General features: G+C 39.3%; 2 protein-coding genes across 2 annotated transcripts in view; one reads left to right on the top strand and one right to left on the bottom strand.

Moving 5' to 3' along the window:
* Window positions 1-21035, bottom strand: part of SHC4 (SHC (Src homology 2 domain containing) family, member 4) — a 146720-nt gene that overhangs the window by 64040 nt on the left and 61645 nt on the right. The window contains exon 5 of the mRNA XM_008568656.1: window positions 8797-8938. Within this exon, the coding sequence (XP_008566878.1) occupies window positions 8797-8938 (142 nt within the window). The remainder of the gene's footprint in view (window positions 1-8796; window positions 8939-21035) is intronic.
* On the top strand, window positions 2518-4258 carry EID1 (EP300 interacting inhibitor of differentiation 1). Its single transcript, XM_008568655.1, has one exon. The coding sequence runs from the start codon at window positions 2577-2579 to the stop codon at window positions 3150-3152; it is 576 nt and encodes a 191-aa protein (XP_008566877.1). The 5' UTR covers window positions 2518-2576; the 3' UTR covers window positions 3153-4258.

Below are 21035 nucleotides of genomic sequence, written 5' to 3'. Positions count from 1 at the left end.
TATCAAGTCGAAGGTATACCTGTACCCCAATATTCATTGCAGCACTCTTTACAATAGCCAAGAGTTGGAATCACCCAAATGTCCATCATCGGATGAGTGCATATGGAAAATGTGGTATATATACACAATGGAATATTACTCAGCTATAAAAACGAATGAAATACTGCCATTTGCAACAATATGGATGGACCTTGAGAGAATAATATTGAGTGAAACAAGTCAGGCAGAGAAAAAGAAATACCACATATTCTCACTCATTGGTGGGAGCTAAAAAATAAACAAATTAATTCACCCACATACACACACAAAAAAAACCAGGGGGGGGGGGAAGAAGATATAACAACTATACTTTTTTTTTTTCCCCCTTTTTGTCTTTTTTCGTGACTGGCAACGGATTGCAACCCTCAGTGTCGCGCCCGTACCGGACCGGGACCGGCATCGGGATCGCAACCCTCGGTATTGCTCCCGCACCTTGCTCAGCCAGTGAGCGGCCGGTCTGTATGTGGGATCCGAACCCTCAGCAGGAGGGCCGCCGCGCTTCCCAAGCAGCGCACTGTAGCAGTGCGCTACCGGGCCGGCCCAACAACTATACTTTTTTGAAGTTGTTACAACAAGCAAACAGAAAGGACATTCTTGGGGGGGAGGGAAGAGAGGGAGGAGGGAGGGTGATGTCGGTGATGGGCCATCATAATCACATACATTGTATACTGACAAAATAAAAATTTAACGAAAAAAAAAAAAAAAAAAGAATGACCAGTAAGGGGATCTTAACCCTTGACTTTGTGTTGTCAGCACCACACTCTCCCAAGTGAGCCATGGGACATTCCTATATAGGTATCCGAACCCGTGCCCTTGGTATTATCAGCACCACACTCTCCCAAGTGAGCCATGGGCCGGCCCTGCATGAAAACTATTTTGAAAGTTTTGTATAAGACCACTAATACAGAATATACAACAACAGGCAGGGAGAATATATTTGTAACATGAAAAATAATGTATTCATATAGAAAATATACAAGGAACTTCTACAAATCAATAAGAAAAACAAACAAACCCAAAATAAAGCCAGTTAATTCACAGGAATACAAATACACAATAAACATACTGAAAGATAATCAATCTCCAAGATATCAAAGCTATGAAAAAAATAAAACAAGATACCATTAAACTGATAAAATTGTTAAAGTTCAGCAAAATCATGTGTGGCAAGCATGTGGGTATCCCCAAACACTGCAGGCTAGAACTTACATTTGTACAGCAACTTTGGAGAGAAATTTGACAGTATTTATTTAAACTACAGTCCCTCAGTATCCATGGGAAATTCACTTCAGGAACTCCCACGGATATCAAGTCTCTGAAATAAAATGGCCCAGTATTTGCATATAACCTATGCACATCCTCCATATACTTTAAATCATCTCTAGATTACTGATAATACCTAATAAATGTCAATGCTACATATTTCAATAGTTGTTATACTGTATTGCTTAGAGAATACTGACAAGAAAAAAGTCTGTACATGTTCAGTACAGACCCCAACTTTCTTTCTCAAATAGTTTTGATCCACTCTTGGTTGAATCCACAAACGCAGAACTCACAGACATAGAGGCCTCAATTCTATGCATACCCTACAGTTCCACCTTTCCATTTCTAGGTATTTATTCTAGGAAAACAGTGGCAAACACAGATATTTATTTACTCATAGTATATAATGTCAAAAAAAACCCAAACAAATTATTCGTCTGTGATTAGGTCAATTATATACATACTATATTTACACAAATAAAAAAATACGTAGTTATATCTATGTATATTAACAAAGCTAAATCTTCAAGACACTGCTGAAGCTTTTTTAAGTTGAAGAGTTATGTAAAACATGTAGAAAAAAATACAACAGTATTTTTCCACGAATACATAAAAGATCCATGTAAATGCAAAGAAAAAGGACTTAAAGGATACACACCACATTGATAACAGCGGAAGGTTACCTCCTGGGAAAAGAAAAAGAACAGAAATGGGAAAAGAAAGGGATCTCTTCACTATAACTTAGGGGTAGTTAGTGGTAGATTGTGCATTTACCATTGTTTTAAGGACAAAAATAGAACAGCAAAATGGGTCAGTTCTCGCTTTGCAGTTGCGGATATTGTCTGGTTTGAAGATGCGTATTTAGAAGTCATTAGTGCATAGATAAAAGGTAATTAAAACCTTGGAACAGATGCGATTGCCTGGGGGAAGAAGAGGGGAGGAAAGGGAGGAGCATTAAAGGTCGCTACGGAGGCCACGTAAGGAATTCGCCAGTTTGCAGTATCATAAGCAACAGTAACGCAGAGAGTAAATAACGCTCTTGCACGTAGAGTCTCTAGGTACGAAGTTCGAAACGACAGAAAGCAGCCCACCCGACCACGTTAACGTTCCCTTAGCGGCTCCCGCCACAGTGGAGCGCCAAGCGGGAGGCGGTGTCTGGGAGTCACGCATGCGCACGGGGTTACGCAAGCGCGCGGCGTTTGCGCACGCGCAAAACCGCCCAGCTCCGGTGTCGGCTGAGAGCGTCTTGCAGGAGGTTGAGCCGTTTTACAATGTCGGAAATGGCAGAGCTGTCCGAGCTCTATGAAGAGAGCTGTGATCTGCAGATGGACGTGATGCCTGGCGAGGGAGACCTTCCGCAGATGGAGGTAGGCAGCGGGAACCGGGAGCCATCCCTGAGCCCCTCCCGCAACGGGGCCCCGCCACAGCTCGAGGAGGAAGGCCCAATGGAGGAGGAGGAGGCCCAGCCAGTGGCGGCGCCAGAGGGGAAACGGGGCCTTGCTAACGGGCCCAACCCTGGGGAGCAGCCAGGCCAGGTCGCGGGCCCAGACTTCGAGAGCGAGGAAGAGTGCGAGGAGTTTGACGACTGGGAGGACGACTACGACTATCCAGAAGAGGAGCAGCTGAGTGGTGCGGGCTACAGAGTATCAGCGGCCCTTGAAGAAGCCAACAAGATGTTTCTGAGAACATCCAGAGCGAGAGAAGTAGCCCTGGATGGCGGGTTTCAGATGCATTACGAGAAGACCCCATTTGATCAATTAGCTTTTATCGAAGAGCTCTTTTCACTTATGGTTGTCAATCGTCTGACCGAAGAACTCGGCTGTGATGAGATTATTGACAGAGAGTAGTTAAATGCTGTTAAAAGAGGAGGAAACTACTCGAGGAGAGACCCAACATTCCACTGTCTTTGGGGGTTCGTTCCAAATAGTTCTGTGCCAATGAAAACCTTAATCTTCGAAAAGATAGAAGTTTGGTTTTGTTTTTCAGATTGGAAGACAATAGGACAATGACTGCACAGTTGTGAAAAAGGAAGAAAATCATTAACACAAAAGAACAAGGATCTGAGGACTGCTGAAACCTGTTTTCAAGAATGTCCTGAAACACCTATGGCTTTGACTTTGTTCTTGATCCAGATCATTTTCCTTGCATTGGGAAGAATGTCATTCATGTTTGTTTTTCTGTAAAGATGGTTTTGCAAGAATAAGTCATGACAAAGACAAACTGCCAATACAGGAGCCCACTGATAATAATTATGTAGTGAGAAACTAGAACACAAGATATCTTTGAGTTATTTGGACTGAAAAGCCTGTTGAGAAAACTTAGAAAATTCCAGTTTGTGATCTATTCAAGCTGTAGTTATCAAAGGTTAAACTTTCAGTGTAATATAAATTGAGTATTCTTCATTATCCCAAAGGATGAGCAAACTGAAAAAGAAATATGTATCACATGTGCTATATCTTAAAATGTGTTTCCAAGAGCATCTGAAATTGTTTGTACATGTATCTTGATAATTTATAAATCTACTGTGATCTATAATTCAACAAAATCCATTACCGTGACTATTTTTAAAAGTCAAAAATTAAAACATTCTTAATATCTAAATTTGAAACTTTATTAAAATGTATGTGAAAGTTCAAAGAAAAACGATTTCTAACACCCTTATATACTAGAGAAATTTTGTTTTGCTTGCTCTCTTTTCATTTAACTTGATGGGTGAAAGAATTTAGTTGAACTTCATAACTTAAGAACTGTTAGTGAAAATTGTCAAGTAAAAGGAAAGCCCTATATCTAAAAAAGATTTTGTGAACAATTATGCCATCAACCTTTAAAGATTTTAAACCTACCCAGAAATCCACCTCATTATCTGAAGTTTCCCTCTGTCTCCTCCTCTAATTAAGCTTGTTAATGGTTATGCACCAGCATTGGAAATAATAAAATTTCTTGTTCTATGTATTTTGTTTGGCTAATAATATTGTATACATACTTTCTCTGTGTCCTACTTTTTTATTGTATGTATTATTGCAGCCACTTTATGATTTAAACTTAACCAGTATTTATAAGGGAAAATGATTCGGCTTCTAATACCTGATTTACAAATTAATTTCTGTAAATTAACTTAGTAAGTATTGCCTGTAAGAATTTGCAACAGAAAAACCTGTCCTATCAATGAGTGTGTTGCTGTGGTTATTTTATGAAGATGTTAAAGTTCATGAAAGCAATTACTTCAGAATTATGCCCAGCAAAATGAGTATATACACAGGTTTTATCATCAATAAAAAGGCACCAGATGCCCCTGCTCCTTTATGGTAGTAAAGGATGTATCCAATACAGCAGGGTAACTCAGAACCTAATTTATTTTATAGTCATTTCTATCTTGGGGGCGGGGGGGGGGACTGTAGAATATAGGTCTGTGACAAGTAAGGATGATTATAATTGCTCAAAAACTAGCTTGGTTGGGTGGGGAAGGGAGAGATGGAGGAAAAAGACTAGACTGGAAGTAAATGTTGGCACTTACACATCTTAATCCTTCTGCCTCTCCCATACTTGCCCTCTTCCATTGCTTTCTCAAATAGCTTGTAGCTGCAGTCAGATGAATTTGTGGGTAGATAATTAATTGCAAGTGTAATGTAAATTAACAGTACTTTTACGGGGGGGGGGGGGGGGAAGAACACCAGTGCAGAATAAATTGGCCAGTTGCATTTACCTCCAGATGAAGATGCCTGGAAAGACAGGCTGAGAAAAAAGTGCTAAAAACTGGGAGGTTGTGATTCGGTTTCTCTCGGGGGCAGAGTGGGGAGCAAAGCTGGGAGGGAACCAATCCCTGTTAGATTTGAAGGCTCATCTTGGAGAGACCTGAGCTCTGCAACTGACTGAAGGTTGGTTAGTTGGTCTTAAAAATAGGCAGTAAGCCAAGAGACCACTGATGATAATACTTGTTCATATTTCCTGAAGATAGAAAATGGTAACATTTTAACAACCCTTTTAGGAGTGTAAAATCACTTGTATTTCTTTTAAACATTACAGTTATCACAGACTGGAACCAGACTACCTGATTCAAATTTGGGTTCCACTGCTTATTAACTCAGTAACTGTTAAATACTTAATTTCTCTGGCTTGGCTCCTAAACTGAAAATAGGGATAAAAGCATGTACAAATTGTGAGGATTAAATGAAGATGTATATACATATCTTCATTTAATAGGAATTAAAGGGAAAAGTTCTGGGGAAGTTTTAATACTGATTTTGCAATGGGGGAGAGGGAGGAGATGTGGAATAGGGGTAAGGAATTTAAAGAAGTTTATAAATACATAGTGTGATTGGGGACGGTTTCCCAGACCTATCGGTATGTATTATAAATGTTTGCTTAGATCATATGTCCCACGTTGACTACCCTCAGACCACAGATCTATTTTGTTTGGCTCATGCTTATAATTTTAATTTAATTAGACACCAACATCTCAATCCAGAGATTTCTATCTCCCCCCCACCCCCACCCTCCCAGCAAAAGTGGAAGATCTGGCAGCCCTTAACCTACAGTCTTACATGGCAAAAAGCATCTGATTCACACTCCCAGGTTCCCCAGTGTTGTCTCCCAAACATAGAGGCTAAGTAGCAGTGGCCGTCATTTATCACTGTGCTTGCACCATTGTTTTTTCTTGCACCTAGACAGTTTGCATTACCCTCCTGGCCTCTAGATATTTGAAGTTGCCTCTCCTCATGGAGACTAAATGATGTCTCCATTTCCTGCCTGTCTTATCTTTATCTCTTCATTATGCTTCTCAGTTCAGTAGCTGTTAGAGTTGGTGATAGTTTTAGAAATGAGTGAAGAATTAGTGGGAGCAGGAGCTACTGAGATTCTGACACTTTTGCTTAACACCCTAAAATACTATATTAAAGTATGTCAAGAAAGTCTGTTGCTTGGATTTTAAAACAAAGAATTTACAGAAACTCCTATAACTTGCCTTTGCAAAATGTGTTTTCCCACCCTAAATTATAGTAATTTTTTTACATTGCAGACACTGTGTGTTTTATATAATTTCATTTTCTACCTCTAAGGATCTATGAAACATTTTCTGGGAATGAACGGTTATATTCTTAATGTCCTCAGTGACTGAAGATAAATGTGAACCATTTGACCCATAAATGCTGTCATTTATTAATATATTCATAAACTTGAACCTGTTTATGTTTTCAGTCCAAAGTATCTCTTAGTTAAGTGGGGGACAGGGAAGGCATTAGTATTTCTTTGTATTTATCTTAGAACCTCCAGGGATAGCTTTCTTTAAGGATTTAATAAATTCTTTTGTCACGCTACATACATAAGGTCTCTCTTCTCTGACACCTTCATCCCTTGAACATTTTAGTTGCCCTTTTCATGAGACTTCAACTCAAGCTTCAAGCTTCTTGAGTTGAAGCATCATTGGTGAAAATTCTCCACCCCGCCCCCCCACCCTCCCACCCCCACCCTGCAGTCGTTTCTCTCAGGCCTGCACAATAGCTCAAAATAATTATTAAAAATCAGTCGCTGGGTCTGAGATCAATGAAATCCTAACTTTCGCCCTCACTCTAGCAGTGGGCTGAACACAACCCCATTTCATACCACCACTGCGAAAAAGATGTGAGTTACTCTCAAAAGCACATCATTGCTATAGCTACTGGTGCACACAGAGGAAGCCATATGTGCACAATGTCCCTGCCTCAATTTTGCCTGAAAGATTATGAGTGTGTAGTAATATCACCTCTAACTGCTGTGGCCTGAAGAAAAGCAGTGGAGGGGAAAGAAGCTGAGAATAAACTGTGACCCACCTCATGTACCACAACCCTATTCTTCATAAATCCCCCATTCACTTCAGGTACCACACTGAAAGGGCATTTTAAAAATGATCATTAGATTCCACACATAAGGCTGACACCACGATGGCTCCAGCTTTGCCTACTCTCTCTCTCTTAAAAAACTCTGTGATAATTCAAGGGCTCCTATACGCAGTGAGATCTCACAACTAGAAGCATCGAGCCTCCATAGTACCACACATGTGAGTGAAAACTAAAAATAAATTTTGCATCTACACGTCTTGAGGTCAAAGCGTATGAATGTGTTCCATCTTCCAAGTGTAGCACAAAATGTTATGCTGTCACTATGCCAATGGTATTACCTCTCTTGGATAATCAGTCAAGACCCAACTAGGTAGGAATCTATTCTGAACTATTTCATAAGCATTTTCCTCTAAGGTGTTTCATACTATCACATAAGCAATGTATTTTATTCTGGTTTTGAATTTAGAAAATAAAGCAGCCTACAAAACCTATACTTATATGTTACTGATAATTTTATAATTTTATATATTATATAGGCTTTCCCTGTTAAGTACTGACTATATGTAAAGGTCTCTGAGAAAGAATGTTTGAGTAAATAATAATAATAGGTACCATGTGACCATCACTGTGCCAAGCAAATTTACATCCAGTACCTCGTTTAATCCTCTAAATAGCGCTTCAAGACACACTGCTAAATCCATCCTCTCAGAAACCCTATGAACAGGTATTGTAATCTTTATTTCACTGATGTGGAAAACTGAAGCTCAGAGCAGTAGGATAACTTGCTAGTAAGTGACAAAGCCAGCATTTCAACTCATATATGACCTCAAAGCTATATATGTTTTTGTGTTTTATCATTGCCAAGTATACATTAAACCTTCCATGAGTCCTTGATCGACAGCACTCCATACAGTAAAACTTTAAATATTAAGAATCTCAAATCACTACATCAGACAAAGAGAAAAATCAGACTCTAACACACCTAAATAACTTGATATAAGGAATTTACCTTAAAAGATTAACAGCAAGTCAAAAAGAGTGTCCTAGTTTAGGTATATAGTTAGCCAAATGCCTGTATATCTTTTAAATTTGCTTCAGCAATGCTGTTCCATGAGAAATGAGGATTGTAATGAAAACTCGAACACACTGTGGTATCATAAATCATCAAGGAAGAAAAAGTTATTTTTGTGCAATAACATTTCAGAAAGCTTTTCAACCACAAGAGTTGGAAGAAAATGTGTTCTGCTTAATTTCAATTAGATAGAACATTAACCCTAACATCACCTTTCCCCTTTGTCCCTCATCTGCACCCTACTCCAACACACAGTCTGATAGTTCTGATAATGGAATTGCTTTCTTTTTGGGGAGCATTGGCAGAGACTAAGCAATGGCCAATTCAAGGATATGAGTCGCCAGATGGTATTTACTATGTTCTTTGCACCTTAGTTCTTCATACAAAGCCGATTAGGTAGGGGCAAGTATGTAAGCAGTTAAATGCTCCAGTAATGGGTTAGTAATGTTCTAATTATTGTTGTACCTAACTCTTGGGCAGATTTTTTCCCTTGTGCCTTATTAGATTGTGAGCATACTCTGTCTGAAACTTTGTTCTCTATATTACCCAGACTTCTCTGGAAAAATAGACGATATATTAAACTGTAAATGACATTCACGATCTTACCTGTTGGTTTTCAAGATTCATCAACGTGAGGCTGCATGTTGAGATGGTCAGTTTTATATTCATTCCCGAAAACTGAAGATTACTTTTGCCAAGAACAGTTGATAGGAACTTAACTGGAGGCTTTAAAAATAACAAAGCAACACTCTAAGTTATGGATTTTGTCATAAAATGAATGTTAATGTTCTGTAAATGTTAAAAATGGGTCAAAGCTCATACTCTTCCTCTGTATTTTGCTTTATATAAATCACATGAGATGAAATGATTTTTTGTTAAATAAAAATGTTTTTAAAAATTGTAATATAGCAAATACTTTTGTAAGTAGTGAAATTTGAGCCCTCCAAACTTTTCTCATTCACTTCTCCCCAAGTGTTGGGAGTGGGGCCTGTTTTATATAAATGAATTCCAGTGAGAATTTAGACCAGCTCAACTCCTCAGTCCTTTTCAACATCACAAGTCTAAAAAAAAAAGAAAACGGTAATCCACTGAATCTAACACCACTGAAGGCATTGATGAAGACTTTCAAAGTAAGTCACTGCTTCCTTCCTTGAAGTCATCCCTGTTCCTTCCTCATCTTTCCCTTGCTAGAGTTTAAAAGGCCTCTCTAGCAGCCTAATCTTCATCTCCAAGCAACCACAATGCCTGAAATTCTAGAACTCTTAGGTTAAATCATTGCTTTCAAAAAGTCCCTGCTATTAAAATAAACATATATTACTAGGAAGGGGTTAGCCCATTTCACATTAACTCATTAATGGAGATTGTTTGCCAGAATTTATTAATAAAAATTTAGAGGAAGATCCTGAGGAAAGGGACATATTTTGATGAAAGTTGAAATTCTGGAGCAGGCATTTCTCAGGGAGAGGAGGTCTGGGGGTTAGATGAAGAGTCATTCGAGTAAGGGGTACCCAGGAATTATAAAGGCACTGGGGTCATAAGTGGGAAAAGAGGTACCAACAGAGGGATGAGAGGTTGGGTTGATTTTCTCAAGCAGAAGTGCCACTTAACAGATGTGTGACCTCGGACAAATAACTTTTCTAAGCTTCAATGTTTTTTGTATATAAAAAGTGAAAAAAACAGTAGTCACCCATAAGGGCTGTTGTGAAGATTAAATTAGATAATAAATGGAGAGTGTTTAGCGCAGTGCTTGTTTGGGTACACGAGAGCTGCTAGTATTACTACTACTACTACTACTACTACTACTACTACTATTATTATTATTATTATTATTATTATTATTATTATTATTATTATTTCTAATGATTAGATTCTAAGAGAAGATTTGAGAGATTTAAATACTGTGACGGGTGCTTGGATTAAGTCTTGAAATCCTCTGCTGGAAATTGGGCCAGTTGAGGATGGAAAATTAGTGATTCCTCAACATATGGATCAATACTTTGAGGCAATGAAAACATAATTTGTTTCTTACATAGTTTTGCTTGTACAAGTATATTACTTTGATTACCTATGGAATCACACCAAGCCATTATACCTACATTGTTGAAATTCAATGTACAGTATTATTTTTAATTCTAAGCACATTTTAAAATGTACTGCAAACCATGTGAGTAAGAAGCCTCAAATATCATAGGTATCTCTCATAAAGTTGATTCTTGGTCTACTTCTTTGCTTACCGTATGGCCCTGGCAAGACAAGCCAAACAATTCATGGATTTTGTGTCCCACAGTGATTGTATTTAATAGCATATCACTAATTTGCTTCTCTAGAGTTTCTTTTCCATGCTAGGTTTTAAAGAATTACTATTAAATATCAGTTAAATAATAATGCTATCTCACACTTAAAAAGCACTTTGTTATTTGTAAAGAACTTTTACATACTTTCTATTAATTTCGTCTTCACAATAACCTAACCTTGTGAAAAACACCCAAAATGTATTTATTGTACAGAAGATAAACTATTTCATTCCATTATTAGAAATGACCTAACATTTAAATGGCNTATTGTACAGAAGATAAACTATTTCATTCCATTATTAGAAATGACCTAACATTTAAATGGCTCATGGAAGAGAAAGAACATGGGTTTCAGGCAAGAACAGCAGAGTGGAAAGCATACAGGATTGGCAGTGAGACAACTTGGATTCAAGCGCCAGGGCACCATAGGAAACTCCTTGAACCCTTCTCAATGTCTTTGTTTACAAAACAGGAATAATAACATGATTTCCATTCATCCACCTCTAGCCCTGGGAGGTCTTGGAAGAATTGAATTCAGTAATAAAGTATATGAAAACGCATAGCATACAGTAAGGTGCTAATAGACTGTAATGATTATAATTACTACTTTTTAAATGAATTCTGGGAATTTTGCTGCAGGATTTCTTCTTTGAGAAAGAGAGAGGGAGGAAACTGTATAGACCCTGGCCCTTGGAAGAGGTCACTACAGAAATGGGAAGGGAAGGGAACAGAAAGGAGAGGCTGAGGATGTGATAATTCCCAATTTTTACTGAAGAGTGGAGGCAGGCCAGGCAGGGGTGATTTTCCACACTTTATAAATGAGAAAACTCGAAAGGTAGGAAAACTTTAATTGACATTAATGAATTAATTTATTGGTACCAACACAGCAGCCTGGCTCTTCTGACTCTGTATCACACAGTCTCTCCAGAACCTCCAGTTCTTTTGGTTGTTCATTAACTTTTAGACTTCAGAACTCATGGAATATACATAAGCAGGTAAATCCTTAGCCCTCCAAACTGCCTGTATTGAAAGAGCCCACAGAACTAACAAAATCAAAAGGAGATCCTGAACATGTTCACTTGGCCTTGAATAGTTTTTGGCTCTTCACCCTGGGGGAGATGCTAGGCCAGAGAGGCAGATAACACTGTGGTCAGGAGTGTGGATTGTGCATCCAGACTGCCTGGCCTAGACCTGGTTCTTCTACATACCGACTGGGTCACTGAGCAAGTTACTTAACCCCTCTGGGCCCCAGTGTCCTCATCTGTAAAATGGGAATACATAATAAAACCTGGTTTAGTTTTTTTGTGCTGATTAACAAAGTGCAAAAAATACAGCATTCCAAAACTAATGCGACACAGTGAAAGCAGTGTTAAGAGGGAAATGAATAGCTATAAACACTTACGTTACAAAAGAAAAAACATCTTAAATCAAAAACCTAATTTTACTCTTAAGGAACTGCAAAAAGAACAAATTAAACACAAAGGTACAGAAGGAAGGAAATTATAAAGGTTAGAGCAGAGACAAAAGAAATAGAGAACAGAAAAACAATGGGAAAAAAATCAACTAAACCAAACGTTGGTTCTTCAAAAAAATCAACAAAAATGACACCCCTTTAGCTAGATGGACTAAGAAAAAAAAAAAGAAAACTCAAATTACTAAAATCAAAAATGAAAGTGGGGACATTACTACCAATTCTACAGAAATAAAAAGGATTCTAAGAGAGTACTATGGATAACCTAGATAAAACGGACAAATTCTTAGAAACTCAACACCTACCAAGACTAAATCACAAAGAAATAGAAAATCTGAACACACTTATAACTAGTCAGAAAACAGAAAATAAGTGTTGGCGAGGATGTGGAGAAATTGGAACCCTTGTGCACTTGGTTGGAATGTAAAATGGTACAGCCGCCTTGGAAAACAGTACGGCAATTCCTCAAAAAATTAAAAACAGAATTACCATATGATCCAGAAATTTCACTTCTGGCTACATACCTACAAGAGTTTTTTTGTTTTGTTTTTATTCCTTTTTGTCTTTTTTCGTGTCTGGCAACAGATCGCAACCCTCAGTGTCGCGCCCGTACCAGACCGGGACCGGCAACAGGATCGCAAACCTCGGTGCTGCGCCCGCACCTCGCTCAGCCAGTGAGCAGGAACTGGTCTGTATGTGGGATCCGAACCCTCAGCGGGAGCGCCGCCATGCTCCCAAGCGGCGCACTGTAGCAGTGCGCCACCGGGCCTGCCCAACATACCTACAAGAGTTGAAAGCAGAGTGTTGAAGAGAAATTTGTAATCCACATTCATAGCAGCATTATTCACAATAGCTGAAATGTGGAAGCAACGCACATGTCCATTAACAGATGAATGGATACGTAAAATGTAGTATATGCATACAGTGTAATATTACACACTCTTAAAAAGGAAGGAAATTCTGACATATGCTACAACATGGACGAACCTTGAAGACGTTATGCTAAGTGAAGAACTAACAAAATCAAAAGGAGATCCTGAACATGTTCACTTGGCCTTGAATAGTTTTTGGCTCTTCACCCTGGGGGAGATGCTAGGCCAGAGAGGCAGATAACACTGTGGTCAGGAGTGTGGATTGTGCATCCAGACTGCCTGGCCTAGACCTGGTTCTTCTACATACCGACTGGGTCACTGAGCAAGTTACTTAACCCCTCTGGGCCCCAGTGTCCTCATCTGTAAAATGGGAATACATAATAAAACCTGGTTTAGTTTTTTTGTGCTGATTAACAAAGTGCAAAAAATACAGCATTCCAAAACTAATGCGACACAGTGAAAGCAGTGTTAAGAGGGAAATGAATAGCTATAAACACTTACGTTACAAAAGAAAAAACATCTTAAATCAAAAACCTAATTTTACTCTTAAGGAACTGCAAAAAGAACAAATTAAACACAAAGGTACAGAAGGAAGGAAATTATAAAGGTTAGAGCAGAGACAAAAGAAATAGAGAACAGAAAAACAATGGGAAAAAAATCAACTAAACCAAACGTTGGTTCTTCAAAAAAATCAACAAAAATGACACCCCTTTAGCTAGATGGACTAAGAAAAAAAAAAAGAAAACTCAAATTACTAAAATCAAAAATGAAAGTGGGGACATTACTACCAATTCTACAGAAATAAAAAGGATTCTAAGAGAGTACTATGGATAACCTAGATAAAACGGACAAATTCTTAGAAACTCAACACCTACCAAGACTAAATCACAAAGAAATAGAAAATCTGAACACACTTATAACTAGTCAGAAAACAGAAAATAAGTGTTGGCGAGGATGTGGAGAAATTGGAACCCTTGTGCACTTGGTTGGAATGTAAAATGGTACAGCCGCCTTGGAAAACAGTACGGCAATTCCTCAAAAAATTAAAAACAGAATTACCATATGATCCAGAAATTTCACTTCTGGCTACATACCTACAAGAGTTTTTTTGTTTTGTTTTTTTTCCTTTTTGTCTTTTTTCGTGTCTGGCAACAGATCGCAACCCTCAGTGTCGCGCCCGTACCAGACCGGGACCGGCAACAGGATCGCAAACCTCGGTGCTGCGCCCGCACCTCGCTCAGCCAGTGAGCAGGAACTGGTCTGTATGTGGGATCCGAACCCTCAGCGGGAGCGCCGCCATGCTCCCAAGCGGCGCACTGTAGCAGTGCGCCACCGGGCCGGCCCAACATACCTACAAGAGTTGAAAGCAGAGTGTTGAAGAGAAATTTGTAATCCACATTCATAGCAGCATTATTCACAATAGCTGAAATGTGGAAGCAACGCACATGTCCATTAACAGATGAATGGATACGTAAAATGTAGTATATGCATACAGTGTAATATTACACACTCTTAAAAAGGAAGGAAATTCTGACATATGCTACAACATGGACGAACCTTGAAGACGTTATGCTAAGTGAAATAAGCCAGTCTCAAAAGGGCAAATATTGTACAACAGTATGTACTTAATGTACTTATTGCCACTGAACTGTATATGTAAAATGGTTAAGATGATAAATTTTCTGTTATGTGTGTTGTACCACAATAAAAAAAATATTGGCAAAAAAGAGTATAAAAAATATAAAGTGCTGGGAAGAGTCCCTGGCATATATTAAGTACTCAATAATGATAGATATCAAAGAATATTAACTCAAAGTTTTGTTTTTCTTTACAGATGTACTTTCTGGACAGATGATAGCCAGGTTTGCTTTGTTTTATTTTGGAGTGTGGAATCCCTATTCCTGAAAAGAGAAAACCTTAAACAAACTGAGATGGGAGGTGCTCAGTTTCCATAGTTTCAGATTTCAGGACACACCTGGGGGTTTCCAGTCACTCCCCAAAGTCTCAAGCTAGTCCTCTAGGCCCTCCCCCTAGACAAGAGTAACTGTTGCTTACTGCACATACTTTCTGTACCAACACAGAGAGACTGAGACCACAAGGAGCAAATTTATGCAAATCAAGTGGCTGAGCATGCTCAGTAGAAAGGAGTTATATAATCCTAGCAGCCAAGCATGCTCAGCAAAGTGGAATTTATCCTTTGAATTACCTTCCACCAGAGGTGCTAAAGAGCACAGAATATTCTTGAATATGTTCAGTGCATGTGATAGAATTTGACCAATGAGCATGCCCTGAAAAGAGACCAACCAAGCATATGTCCAACCTGTTATATAACTGGGACCCCCCCATAGCTGAATATTCATTAGATAGCATGAATATGTATTAGTGAAACTACAAAAGTAGAATCCCCTTAGGAGGAGCAGCTGTTTCTCTTGGAGCCAGCCTGCACTTCTCTTGAGGTGTCTGTTTCTTACTTTTTGTATCAAACTTGCCTTTAGCAGGCTGCTGTTCACTCTAGAGCCAGTTTGCACTTTGTGAATGCATATTTCTTATTTTTGTATTAAAATTGATATGGGCCCTGCTCAGTCTATGGAGCTAGGCTGCTCTTTCTCTGTGAAATCTGTATCTCTTATTCGTTACATTAAACCTGTTCTCACTTTGTAGTGTGACTCTGCTCTTAAATTCTTTCCTGTAGCAGAGTCGAGAACAGGTAAGAGAATGGGGTAGGTTGAGGCCGGCTATCAGGTCTCCCTAGACTCTCTCGTCTGGCATCAGAATGAGCCTGTTTGTCAGGATCATCCAGCTGAAGCATCCTATTCACAGAGACTACGAGAAGCAGGAGGAGGCTAGAGGCTGCTTTGGGGCCATGGGTACTGTCAAAGAAACTAGTACTAGGGAGGTCTTTAATAGAATTCAAGGGCCATTTGTCAGTTTTCCATACTATGTGGCTCCTCTGAGTCACTCTGGGTGACCTGAGTGTAGCCATTTGTAAGAAGGTGAAGAATGATAAAAATGAGGCAGAGTAGAATAGAAATAGAGCACTAACCTGGGAAACTGAAGACCTGGCTTCAGCAGCTGGCTCTGATCCTAATCATCCTACTGACTCTAGGCAAATGCCATCTCTTCTCTCAGACTCAGTTCGGTAGCTGGCAAAATGAGAGGTTTGGACCAGAAGATCTCTAAAAATCCCTTCCCTCTTAAACAGCCTACAATTCTATGATTTACATAGTCATCTTAAGAACCTTTGCACTTCCCATTTAGACTTTTCAAATCAACTAAACATTATAGGGTTAATAGCTTAATAGCAATAATACTCACTACCATTAATGTAGAAAGCCTAATATATGCCAGACACTTTGTAGACATCACTTCATTTAATTCTTACATAACCCTATAAAGTAAGTGCTATTTTCTCCCATTGTACAAATGTGGAAATCAAGGATACAAGTGGTTAAGTGACTTGTCCAAGATCACATGGAAGGTGGTAGAGGCAGGATTTCAATCCAAGTCTGTCTCACATCAAAATTTTGCTTGTTCAGCATGGAAATCTCCTTCTACCCATGTGTTATTACCTCACCTCTAACATTGTCTATTTTTACATTTGAAAATAGGCCAGGAAATCTACATTGAGCTTTCATGTAATTTCACAGAAGAAAAGAAAATCAATATCAAATTTCCTCCTTTGCTTATTTTTCTGCCCTTACTATATATTGCACTTCCTGAGAGAAAGGCACCGCTGAAATAAGTAGTTGCTCCTTAATGGAAGTGGTGAAGCAACTGGCGCCCTCCTCTCCAGAAATGCAGTTATAAGTAAAAGCTTCCGTCTCTGGGAGACTGAGCATTCACAACCGCCCCAGCTTTCACTCTGCGTAATCTGAACCTCAGCCTCACAGCTTTCAGCACATATATTAAACTTTTCACAAGGCAGAGGGAAATCGCTAAACTCCTTCCCGATTTCGCAGAGATCATTGTTTAAGTTAATAAAGTATATTCTCTCTCTCAAACACACACACACACATACACACACACACACACACACACAAACACACAAACATGAGCGCTGTAGCTATTACAGTTTTTATATGTATTATATTTCATGTTAATATTTCCTATGAGATATTGTTGATTCGGGGGGGGGGCAGTCAGACACAAGAATGCAGAACCATTAAAAAAAACTACAGCCATGATATGTTGTAGTGCAGAGCCATGTTCTTCTAAAAGGCACTTTGGAAAGATAAGAATTCCCGAAGATTCTAGGCATAATTTTGGGCTTATGTGTATCTTGGTTCAGGTCCCTTTTTTTTCTGAATAAGTGAAATTCTTCTCCGAGGTATTATCTTGTCTGATTTTTGTGTAATACTTGCAACAAAAGGATAGAATGGATCTTTGGTTTAGCATGTTTTTCTCAGGATTTCATATTTATTGTTTCTCTAGGATTCCAACCTTTGTTCTCCAGAGTCAAGTAAAAAGATAACACAGAGGGTTGGGGCTCTTTTGTTTGATTGGTTGACTGATGTTTTGAGTCATCATAATGATTATTCAATAATTGATGAGACACACAAAATTGATCCAAATTGGCCTTTGATACTGCCGAAATAACTAGTCCAGGCACCCCACTGTATTGATGGTATTTAATACAGAGGTATTATAATAAAGGGCAGATCCTTTACTCCATGAGGGCCATTTGGGTGCTTAGGTCTAAAAAGCTCCCTGTAAATGGTTTGAAATAAAAGTAGAAACAGAAGTAGGCATTGATGCTGCCAAGCATAATAATAATTATTATAATTATCATTAGGAGTAGTTGCTTTTACATATCACATTGTAGTTTTATAAAGTGCTTTCCCAGGCATTGTTTTCTTGATTCTCACACCAGTTGTAAACATCTTCTAACAAAAAGTAACATGGTAAATTTGAATGAAAGGGAATGCTTTATAGAATGAGCATCTCTAGAGGAGGTTTTTTTTTTTTTGAGACCAGCCGCACCACGCTCAGCCAGTGAGCGCACTAGCCATCCCTATATAGGGTCCGAACCCGTGGGGGGGAGCGCTGCTGCGCTCCCAGCGCCGCACTCTCTCCCGAGTGCGCCACGGGGTCGGCCCTCTAGAGGAGGGTTTGAAAGAATGTATCTTCCTGGCACAGTGGGAATTATAAATTCCAGACAGAGGGAAAAGCATGGGCAAAGATACCAAAACATAAAGTATGATGATACGAGGGAAATTACAAGTGCTTTGATATTGCTGGAGGATAAAGTGTGTTAGAGCAGGAGTGAATAAGAGCTAAGAGATGAGATCAGAGTCTGAAAACTTTTGCTGTAAAGGACCAGATAGTAAATATTTTAGATTTTGCTCAGTTGCAACTACTCAACTCTGCCATTGCATTGCAAAAAGCAGCCTTAGACAATATGCAAACAAATGAGCATGGCTGTATTCCAATAAAACTTTATTTCCAGAAATAGGCAGCTGGCCAGATTTGGCCAATGGTCCATAGTTTGCTAATCCCTGAATTAGATAATTCACACAAAAAGAGGGAGAAATAGTTCACTTTTTTAAAAATGGGAAAATGTTCACATTCATTATAATTTTAGTTAAAAATTAAAAGAACTACAAGATACTTCATTCACATGAAATTAGCAAAAACACACACAAAAAAAACCTCTTCAGGCATATTTATCTATTGTTAGGGGCCTTTATTAGTATTAATACAATCTTTCTAAAGAATAGTATGGTAAAAAGATGACAAATATAGAATTTATCACAGCATTTCATAAGGGGGGGGGAGAACTTGTAATGAACTAACATTGAGTATGTATATAAAAGAAACACTTATATTAGAGTAAAAAAACTAACCCCAAAGCTTGTGATATAGAGATAAAACATATCAAAATAAATATTGCCACTTGGACTACAGAAATACCGGGGAGGGAGGTAATCTATAAAGTGATTTGGTTTTAAGTGTATTTTTGTGCTTTGTTATTTCCTGTTTCTGATTCAACTGATGTTTAGATGTAAACAATGTAGATAATGTTATGTTTTACTTTCATTGTACAGTTGGGTGAATAAATTATCTTTTAAAATATTCAAAATAATGCAAAGTAAGTTCCTTCAGCAGGACTTTTGCTCATGTGAAGCAAAGGTGTTGAGGAGATATGAGGACATGTCAAAGATGTACCAATGGATAGGTGACACCCACAGAGAGGTAGGACAATATTCATGTTACCGGTTGCTATGGTTTGAATGTGTCTCCCAAAGTTCATGTGTTGGGAACTTAATCCCCAACGCAACAGAGCTGAGAGGTGGGAACTTTAAGAGGTGATTAGGTCATGAGGGCTCTGCATGCATGAATGGATTCATGCAGGAGTGGATTGGTTATCATGGGAAGGGGTTCCTGATAAAAGGATGAGTTTGGTCTCCTTCTCTCTTGCTCTCTCTTGCACCCTCTCTTGCTCTTCTGCCTTCCACCAAGGGATGATGCAGCAAGAGGTCCCTCACCAGATGCAGCCCCTCAATCTTGGACTTCCCAGTCTCCAGAACTGTGAGCCAAATAAACTTCTATTGTTTATAAATTATCCAGACTGTTGTATTCTGTTATACCAGCACAAAACAGACTAAGACACAAATAGCAACAGATGTTCTTTATTTCTCTCCCTGTTCCCATCCCAGCTTAGCTTTTAACAACTCCATCTTTATAGCCACTAAATCCAGATTTATTTTTTCAGTTTTTTGGTAGGCTTTCCTGCTTGTATTCCCAACAGTTTTATAAAGAAAAAAAAATCTTGACCAGATTTAGCAATGCTTTCACATTAGAAATCTCTGCCTTTAGAATGATACACTTTGCTGTGCCAGAGAACCTGGGTTTTAATATAGGAGCAGCCCCTATTCATTGAGCACTCTCTATGGACAAACCCAGCACTAAGCACCTTGTGCACGTCACCTCAGTTAGTCATAGCAATACCATTTCAAGGTAAGTATTTTACTTCCTTGACCTCGGTGTCATAACACCACACTCTAACTAACCGAGCTAACTGGCCAGCCCTACTCCCATTTTTAAAATGAAGAAACAAAATTTTTAAAAAAATAAATAACTGCCTCCAAATAATGCAGCTAATAGTGGGAGAGACAGAATGCAAATTCAGTTCTGACTTCAAAACCCACACTCACCTGGGGAGCAACCATATTGCCAGGTGGGGGGAAAGGAGGGAGTCCTATGCTCTAGGGACTGGGGAAAGTAGTATATTGGCTATCCTTCCCTTGCTCACTCCCCTGCACTGATGCAGTCACTCAGAACTTTAAAGTCAGCTGAGGTACCTGAGGCTTCACAGAGTCCCCAAATCTCTTGATACATGAGGGCTGTAGGGAAAATATAGGAAAATGCTCAGGGCTCCCTCAGATGTTCAGAATCTTGCTGAGCACTTGATATAAATATGCACGTATGCCCAGGTGTTCCTTGGTTATTGTCTAATGCAATTGCACATGTGCACCCAGGTGTTCATTCGTTGTCTGACTTGCACCCAGGTGTCCTGGGTTATCAGACTTAAGTATAAAGGATGAGTGGCTCTGATCTACAGGGCCCCCGCCCCCAGGATACCCCTGGGGGGGGGCACAGGGAGGCCACTACTGCTGCTAGAGGCTGTTGCTCCTGGGGCCCCCTGGATGCTCTGGGAGGCCACCACTGCTGCTGCTAGAGGCTGCTATAAGCTTCTGCTGCTGCTGAAGAAGCTGAGGACTGAGCTTGTGTCATCTGTCAATGGCTTCCGGGATCTTTCCAAATTACCTAGCTTGTGGATCTGTATGTAAGGGGTCTGGTGACCCAGTGTGAGGAAAATAAAATAGTTTAGTCAGGCCTCCTCACCTCAGGTCCAGTTGGGGGTGGTGCAGCACATTCTTTGTAAACAAGTTGTGTGTGGGTGGAGTTAGTGTGCATGCATGCCCATGTATCTTTTTAGTTTGTTGCTATGTGCATTCTGGAGTTTGTGAAGCAGCAGCTGGCCAACAGAGAGCTCATGTCTAAAAATAGAGCATCTATACTTTGCTGGCAGCTGCTCAGTTTTTCTTTGGACTTTGCCGGCAGCAGTTGAGTTTTATGAGTTTCTCTTGGGACTGCGCAGAGAGCTCGTGTCTAAAAATAGAGCATCTATACTTTGCTGGCAGCTACTCAGTTTTTCTTTGGACTTTGCCGGCAGCAGTTGAGTTTTATGAGTTTCTCTTGGGACTG

The sequence above is a fragment of the Galeopterus variegatus genome, unplaced genomic scaffold, assembly GCF_000696425.1.
Source record: "Galeopterus variegatus unplaced genomic scaffold, G_variegatus-3.0.2 Scaffold429, whole genome shotgun sequence".
NCBI classification, from domain to species: Eukaryota; Metazoa; Chordata; class Mammalia; order Dermoptera; family Cynocephalidae; genus Galeopterus; species Galeopterus variegatus.
Note: the sequence above shows the minus strand (reverse complement) of the source record. Positions and strands in the feature narration are given on the sequence as shown.